The 8,959-nt window shown below is 38.4% G+C and overlaps 1 protein-coding gene across 1 annotated transcript in view; it reads left to right on the top strand.

The window, feature by feature from the left end:
* The window catches only part of LOC107685074 (dehydrogenase/reductase SDR family member 13-like), a 94,949-nt gene extending 88,559 nt beyond the window's left edge, over positions 1-6,390 (top strand). The window contains exons 6-7 of the mRNA XM_016481537.1: positions 2,156-2,260; positions 5,713-6,390. Coding sequence (XP_016337023.1) covers positions 2,156-2,217 — 62 coding nt within the window. The 3' untranslated portion in view covers positions 2,218-2,260; positions 5,713-6,390. The remainder of the gene's footprint in view (positions 1-2,155; positions 2,261-5,712) is intronic.
* The last annotated feature ends 2,569 nt before the right edge of the window (positions 6,391-8,959 follow it).

The following is an 8,959-nucleotide window of genomic DNA, read 5'->3' as shown; positions in this document are numbered from 1 at the left end:
TGGGGGGTCCGGGGGGTTGAAAATACAGCATAGAGAATTACCGTTATCTCCGAGGCAGAAGAGGAAGAGGGGAGATAAGAAACTGCAGCAGCTGGGAGAGAATCAGGTGTGCGAGAAGCCGTATTTCAAGGGGGTCGGGGTTGTACATTCACTGGATATTCAGCGCGAGCTGGCCCTACTTGTCTGTCACATGGGGTTCAGGGTTTTTTTCTGTCTCTCTCTTTGCTCTACCCTCTCCCCTTCCCTTTTTTCCTGAGGTCTGCTCCTCCGATAGAGGTATTGTGCGGGCTCTGCTGTATAGAAAGCTCATCAGCGGCGTTTGCCTCTTGGGTGTTATCGGCTAGTAAGGTAACTGCGCGCTTATAGACTGCATGCAGATAATAGTGGCAGAATAAAGAAGATAAAGGGGGACCTCTTCTCATTAACAGCTATCTCAGCCACTGCAGACACTGCCAGTATTGAGTGCTTAGTATGCTGAGCATAAAAAAAGACAACGAATAAAACTGGGAGGAGAGCTCAAATGAATGAGGGAGAGGGGTGGTTGTTGTAGGGTGAGCAGGAGGGACCAAGCGTATAGGATGAGATGCATGGAATATGAGACGTGGATGCTCACAGAGATGCGAACACGCTCAAACAAAAGCTTATGTTTTCCTGGCTTTCTGAGGAGACGCCACTAAGGCCGTTTTCTACATGCAGACTTCATCTGGCATGAGAATAGATGTTTATGAGCCTTATTATGAATGTTCTTGTTCGCTTTGTTGGCTGTTTAATATCTGCATATCCCTCATGAAGTCTGGGAGAGGTATAAAGGACACAAGAACATCATTCATCATAGCAGCACATAGATCTTCTCCAGCACCTTTCCTTTTTTTTAATGTTTTTTTTTATAGGAGGCAGTGGTGGCACAGGTGGCGGTTCTGGCTCATATTGACCACCCTGAAGTTATACTCTCAGTGACCAAATAAAAAAATATGAACTGATATGATACGATATATGATGATATGATATGATATGATATGATATATGATATATGATATGATATGATATGATGTGGTATGGTATGATATGATATTATTCAGGGGTACACATATGTTTTTCGGTCTTGTTCTTATGAGAGCACCTGGAGATTTGGTCTGGTGCTCACACTGCACATAGTGCGTTATTATATTAAATATAACTTAAAAAAATAATAATTGACAATAGTATTATTGCACTTTATTTAGTTAATTTTTCAAAATGATAAATAAGGTGTGATAATACTATATATATAAAAAAAAAAAACTTAACCAAGAAATTAGCAGCTGGGCGGGATTTTTACTGAACTGGTTTGAGGGAAAAAAATTTGTGAATGAAATGCGGCAGTTTTGCATTTTGCTCTGAAACCAGCAGCGCATAGCCTAGATTTATGCTTTCAGTTTGAATGGAAATCTTATACAGTATTACAGTTAATCGAGTTAAAACACTGATTATGCATTAACAGCTGTCAACCATGTGGGTATGCAAATGAGCGATTTCAACTTTTTTTTCAAGCATTTTTGTTATTTTGGTCGTACATGCGCACCACTTATGTGTAGCCCCTGATTATATTATTATATATTGGTGCAGTATTCATTTAAAATGCAAGGAATGCTAAATGAATACTGCTTGCAAATAAATGAATACTGCATGCAAAATTGCAACTGATCATCATTCATTTTTATTGTACTGAAAAGAGCAGCTTTGTATTATGCAGGTAAATCATACTAGATACTAGTTTGGAATCTATGAAATGTGGAATCAGTTATCTTATAATCATTAAGATACTATTATAGTTTTTATTAGTGTTTTGAATCAGATTTGAATTTTATATTTTCTTTTTTATTTTAGTTAAAGTTTGAATGATTTTGTATATTTTAGTAATTTTTAGTAGTTTTTGTTGCTTTCTCGTATATGTTTATATAGTTTTTATTAATATTTATTTCAGTTTTAGTTACAGATATTTTAGTACATCAACTAAATTAAAATGAGACATTCCTTTGGAAACTAGCTGAATTAAAAACTTGTTTATATATTACTTTATTTCACATTTCATTTTTATATATAAATTCACTCTCTATATATATATATATATATATATATATATAGTATATACCTGTATATGTGTGTGTTTTTGCAGGTCAGTGTCCAGATACAAACCAAAGGGCTTTATTATTTTCCAGAGAGCAACATTGCACCTGAGACAGGCCATTTCCCTTCGAGCATTGGCAGTGGAGGGGAGGAGGTTAGTTCTGGTGGAGCTCTTCTGTACAACACACACACACATACACACAATCTCTGTCGACAGTGCTGGCAGATTAGAGCCATTTCTGAAATGCATGGAGCTGTCTTTTTTTGAAAAGCCTTTCAACAGTTACACCAGAGTTAAAAAAAAAAAGAACCATGAAAGGAGCAAAACAAAACAGTGAATATGTCCCCCCACCTTCCCGCAGAAGCCACAGCACAGTAACAATTAAAGAAAATTACCAAATTGGACAGCAGAATTATGCGTTATCTTGGAGCTTCTGTGTGTGTGCGTTTCATGTGTGTATGTGTGTTTTTCTTGAGCTCTAAGGATGACCATTGAGCTGTAAATAAAGCAGAAGCCCCCCAGCCTGCCAGTAAGAGGAGACAATCCTGCGTTGCTCAGGCAGACATGTTCCTGATAAACCGTTGCTCTCTCGCAGGCTGTACAATAGGGCCAGGATTCATTTGCATGACACAATTGGCTTGCCATGCTGATGTGTTGCAGCTAGACAAGTGTAGCATTACGAAGAACAAGTTACCATGGGGAAGGTTAATGCAGACAATAAGAGAAGCAGATAATGGGAATTTGGCTCCTGTTTTTCAAACCTCTTATCTGGGAACCAAGTAAAATCGGTCTGCTTTGAATACGGGCGACCGCTTTAAAGGGCCAGTTCCCCATGTTCACACAAGCATTAGGAATTATAATTTATTCACTCCATGGTGTTTATTTACATATCCAAACATGGATTTACTGCGCAATGTAATGTTCTCCAGGTATGTGTTGTGTTTTTGGATTTGAGACTATCTTCATGTTAGATCTTATTCTGTATCAGAACAATTAGGCCTTCTTGTCATAACAGCATATCCGTAATGGGTTATTAGCTAACATATGTCACTTCAAACATGTGATATTGCTGTAATATGGTTTGTAATTGGTGGAGTTTTTGGTGAATGTTTTTCTTTCCCATCTCGTTGGGTCCAGAAAATTGGAAATTATTTGTGTAAAATTTGTAAAAAAATCCCTTTATTCACTTTATAATTCCCTTCCAGGTATACTTTGAAGAATAGTTAGTATTGTTTTATGATGGTAATCTAAAAACGAAGCCCCTAAAGGGACATTAAATAGAAAAATTAAATAGGAGGATTTTTTTTTCAATACTTTTGCATTCTCTCACAAAACTTGAATTCCCCTAAGTAACTTTGTTTCCTTGCAAGCCTTTTGAGATGGAAATAATATGAGGTGGGAGGAAAAACTATATTTTTTGCTTTTGAAAGCAAACTCAATGTTTCTCTGGGAAATGCAATACTTTTGCGAGAGAACGCAAAAGCATTGAAATATAATTGTTCATTCTGTATCTAAATGATAGTAAGTAGAAAAAGATAAGTATTTTTTTCAGATATTTCAGTATTTTCAGAACACATTGACAATCTAAAAATCAATTATATAATTTAGCATATTGCAAATTGACTAATTTTAATACAAAGTTGTTTTTACAATGTCATGCTTATATTTTTGAACTGTTACTGCTATTTTAAGCTGCCTTTTTATTTTATGACAAGGTCCCTCGCAAGGGGTATCATCATTTGGGGGGGATCTTGAAAAGTTTGAAAACCCCTTCTTTAACCAATTGCTATGTGTGAACGTGAAAGGGTAGGTAGGGGTGGTCTCCAAAAGGCCTGCCCCTCCATTCAGCATGCGCCCGGATCCACCCAGCAGGTAAAGGCTCAATTACCATCCTTCAGCAGACCCCTAACAAGGCGACAAAAGGCCCTAATTTTTAATTTAATATTTGGGCTGCTGAGGAGTAGGGGTAAAATAAGGGGGGAGGTCGTCCGTCTGGGTGGAGCCTCCCACCGTGGCCTCCAGATGGGCCAGGCTGGCAGAGAGGTTGTTAAGAGCGAGGATTGAGTACCTTACATAGTGAATTAAGTTTGAACCCTGGGGTGTCTGGGCTCTACAGAGAGAAAGACGGTCCTATTTCAGCGATGCTGTGCTTTAGCTCTGCTTCCCTGTCAAGTTCCCTTCAATCCCCAATATCATGACATTTAAGCTATTCATTAATTAGAGACCTGCATGATGAGTTTTTTTTTTTTGGCTCTAGAAATAAATAAAAAGTGATGTGACCCCTCCTCCTCTTTGTTCATTATGAAGAAGAATTATGAGATGTTTTACACTGTATCGGTGCTCTGGAAGACAAGGATGTTACTACCTGTTGCCTGTTGCCTGTCTGTCTGTCTGTCCATCCATCCATCCATCCGTCCGTCCGTCCGTCCGTCTGTCTGTCTGTCTGTCTGTCCGTCCGTCCGTCCGTCCGTCTGTCATTCTAGCTATTGTTGTCATTCTCTCTTTCTCTGATATTCTATCTTTCTATCATTCTGTCATTCGGTCTGTCTGCCCTAAATTCACTTTATTTGAGAGATTTAATTATTACAGTGCTTCAGATGTTCTAAAATACAAAAAATAAACGTCTTTTGATTGTGACTATATTCCCAACATAGCTTTATTTTGTTCTTAAAAAATATTTTAGCTTAAAAAGTCAATTTAAAATAAAATTCTACCTACATTTTGTGTTTATGTAAAGTATTATTGAAAATGACATTAATGTCGTCACAATGTATAAAATCTAGGTCTTTAAATAGTCTTAATTCCCTTGTTCTGTTTTTTATTTATTTATTTATTTATTTTTTATTAGGACAGACACTCAGCAGAATATACACGTTTATCTATTCAAATTACAAGTATATGAATTCAGACTACTGTGACTTGCAGTAATGTTGCACTTTATCAAAATGTTCTAACTTTAATGGCACCATTACCTGAGAATGACCCATAAACATATGCTTTTATATACAGTATGCATGTGTGTGTGTGTGCATGTTTGTGTGTGTCTGAAGGAATGGATTACTAAAAATAGAAAAGGGATATATTTCCTCCTGGGGATGACACCCCATTTGTTTTCATTTTGTAGATGGTCGTCCGTGCCAGATTACGTTGTTTTCCCTCCCGCAGGGCTTCTCTCTGGTCCTCTTACCCCCCACCTCCTAATAATGCTCCTCCTATTATTCCCTAATGGATCGAGGACAAAAACAGTGACCTACTAAAGACCAGACATAGAATTCACCTGTGATTTATCTATTTGCTCTCACACTCCCTGCCATAGTCAGGGGCACAAATCATCTGTTTTGCTCCTATTGTGGTCTCTTCAGTCCAAGTCTATTTCTTCAACACTTAAACTAGGCCTTGTGTGCTTCATGAAAGTGAAGCTTAAGAAATTTACATTCTAGGGTAGAATGATTTTTATGTTTTTGCTTTCTTAGTTACTTACATATACTGTGTAAGGATGTTTTATTTATTTATTTTTTGTTCATTTTATTTTTTAATTTTTAAATACCCTTTATATTTTAAATACCAATCCACTTTCAAGAAAGTTTCCTTTGTGTGATCCTCAGGGTATCAGAAAGAGGAGAAGACCACCATCAAGTGCACAAAGGAGCCTCCAAGTGAACTTAAGAGTCAGAAGAGTTTTTTTTGTATTTTTGGAGAAAGTCAGATGGTACCCTGTTTGACAATATTTTAAGAAAACGCTGATGTCTATTTGGGATAAGATTGGAAGAGTTTTCATTTAAAGGGAATTTAATTAAAAAGCTGGAAAGCACCAAAAAGTGCTGGAATAAGTAGGACGATATGAAACCGCCAGCAAATGGATTCCTCAAACCCACTCGAGGGAAACCACACAAGCCACTTAGCAAACGAATAACTTTGGTTCTGTTTTCACTTTCACATCACAACTGAATGTATTATTTAACGCACGTACTTTGATGTATTTTTTTTCTCTCCGCTTGTTTTGCGTCAGCTGTTGTGGCGCTGGCAGAGATTGCCTTGTTAAAGATTAATAAGACCAGTGGCGTGTGATTGTTTTAAGGTTAGAAGCGGCAGTCATTCGCTCTGTTAATGCCGTATGTGTGTGTGTGTGTGTGTGCAGGTGCGGGTGCGTGTGAGCCGGGATATTGATCGCCTGTGTGTCTGCTCAAAGAACGTTTGCTCAGTCAAGCAGTGAGAGGCAGAAAAAAGTGAGGTAGAGGAGAGAAAGCACGACTAGTTTGGCTGACCTCGGCCCACAATCCAACACCCCAGATGTATTTTGGCTATGTCAGCACATAGCCTCATCTTTCATGTGCAGGAAGTGTTACACCTCAGCATGCTTGATGTGTGTGTGTGTGTGGTCCACCTAATGCTAATCACAATCTGGTGTTAACACTTGACAGAGACATAGTGCTAACTATTTAAGTATCTTGGATACGCAGATGTCCAGCTTGACTCAACTCACATGGACATATTTCTCCTGTTTTTTTTTATAGTGCTTCCCTGGGGAACTTGGCATTCTGGCCGTGACCCATATTGACACCTTTGAGCCATTGTGAGAAGCGTTGCTTTATGGGACATGTACGCATGCATTGACCTCAATTCTCCTCACACCAGCACTGTTCGACCTCCTTTTTTGTTGACGGTGATTCATTTTAAAAGCCATTCCCAAATGTACAATTAGCATACTAGCTCTTACGGAGGTTATACCCTATTGCTGGTTATTGACCATTAAGCTGTCCATTAACACGTTGCTGCTTCTTCCACAGACAGGTTCCTTCTCTCTTCATCAGCCCGAATGTTGAATGAACTGATTTATGTCACAATCTCATTTTGGAGTGTTTTTATATGTGCGTTGTAAACCTTTAATGGCTAATGTGTTAACAATATCCCAGATCAAAACTCTGGGTGCTACACACATCAGCATCGCACTGGGATTAATTGAGTCTCTTTGGAAATCTCTGCGCACTTGGGAATAGCCATCTCTCCAATTGCCACTGTAGTTAACGATAGAGGTTTAGGGCTATTTTATCTCAAATTTATCAGGAGGGAATTGGGCCGAGGTCATTGTCGGGCAGCCATAACCCTTTGTGCCGCCTCTATTGTGGTTTGAAGATAAAGTGCTGAAAGACAGGCGGCCGTCATCCCCCTCTTCAGACTCTAATGCCTGCAAAGACGAAGCGTGCATTTGCCTCGAGTGCACGACGCGGGAACGTGGTTTCAAAAAAACACTCAATGAAGACTAGTTCCATCATCACGCTCCAGGATAAAAGGCGTCATTTCAGAGGTTTTCATTGCCCGTTTAACTATCCTTGTTCCCTCTCTCTCTAATATCGCCTCTAAATTACCATCTCAAATCTACACACAATTGCCACACTAGAGACGTCTGCACTGGAGACAGCCGTCCACCCACCACCCCTCAGGCTTTGTGGCATTTTACAAACCCCAACCACGTTTGCCTGCAAATTTCCCTCGTATTAGATTTGTAAATCAAAAACCAATACATGACATGCAAGAATTAATCTGTTTTATATACCTTGGTTACATTTTTCCTGCTGCACATTTGGAAGATTTAGAATGTATTTGCACCTGCTGGTTTCAGCCATTATATGCATCAGTTCATACATCTATTTGTGAGGCTATAAAACACGCATTGACTACCCATGTAAATTGTGTTCCTCACAATAAATTATATGCATATTTGCAAATAAATAAATAAATAAAAATACATGACTGCTGTCGGTCCTCCCCTGTGTTTTTGGAATACTAATAACAGCTGGGCGAGACGCATTTGCTTCCTCAGTGTTTTTCTATCTCAGTGTGATTTGGATTGAAGTTTGGGTTTTTAGCATTTCATTCCCCCTGTCTCCCCGTCTGCAGTGTCTATTTATTTGAAGCGAGTGATGTTCTTACTGTAGCGAGGTGGTTGAAAATGCCATTGACCCGCACGCACCTACGGTTCAGCAGCTGATTTCTGTAGCGCCGGCACGCGCTCTCTCTCTATGTGGCTCCCTATGAGATGCCTCTGCTGGTAGATGTGTACATTAATCCAGAATCTAGTTGTGTATAACCAAGTATCAATCACATTCAGCCTGGAGAGATGAGTGTTAGTGATGCTAGCCAGCATTCAACACTGAAGTCAAAGCAGGACACTTGGATGAATCTTTTTTTTTTTTGATGCAAAGATTTGTCTTTTTAAAATGACTTTTTGAAATCGCTTGACTGAAATAAGGGGTGTCGTATGGTTCTTGGGTTTCACTCTGAGTGTGCAATATAAATCTGCAGCAGTTGACTTTTCTGTAACCCTGCTGATAAATAAGATTAGAGCTGACTGACTCCATTCTAGAAATAGGTCCCATCTTCATATTTCTCCTGATGACCTTACCTATCTGATTCGCATTATCTTTCAGGCCATGATGTCACCAGAATTACCAGTGTCAGATTTTGGGCTACTTAGCAAAACCACACATAGGCTTTTTGGATAATTCCTTTCTTTTGGTGCTGGGCTGGTGTAATGACTGTATAAACAGAATAATGAACTCTGCTGGCTGATGACTGACTAAGATGTAGAAATGCTTTCACATATGTTCCAGAGTGCCGTTTCACACAGTAGAAGTGCTGTGTTTTTAGGCTGGTTTAATTTAACTTAATTTTAAAGTCTTACAAGATATTTGTTATGTTCACAAAAATGTTATATATCATGTTTATGTATTATATTATATTATATTCAGAAATAATACATGAATATTTAAAAGTCTTATATATTTAAAGATGCCATTTAAAGTTGTCAAATATTTGTATTATTTTAAAAATTAAATACATGATTAAATATAT

Source organism: Sinocyclocheilus anshuiensis, unplaced genomic scaffold (genome assembly GCF_001515605.1).
Source record: "Sinocyclocheilus anshuiensis isolate Anshui unplaced genomic scaffold, SAMN03320099.WGS_v1.1 scaffold914, whole genome shotgun sequence".
Classification (NCBI taxonomy): domain Eukaryota; kingdom Metazoa; phylum Chordata; class Actinopteri; order Cypriniformes; family Cyprinidae; genus Sinocyclocheilus; species Sinocyclocheilus anshuiensis.
Note: the sequence above shows the minus strand (reverse complement) of the source record. Positions and strands in the feature narration are given on the sequence as shown.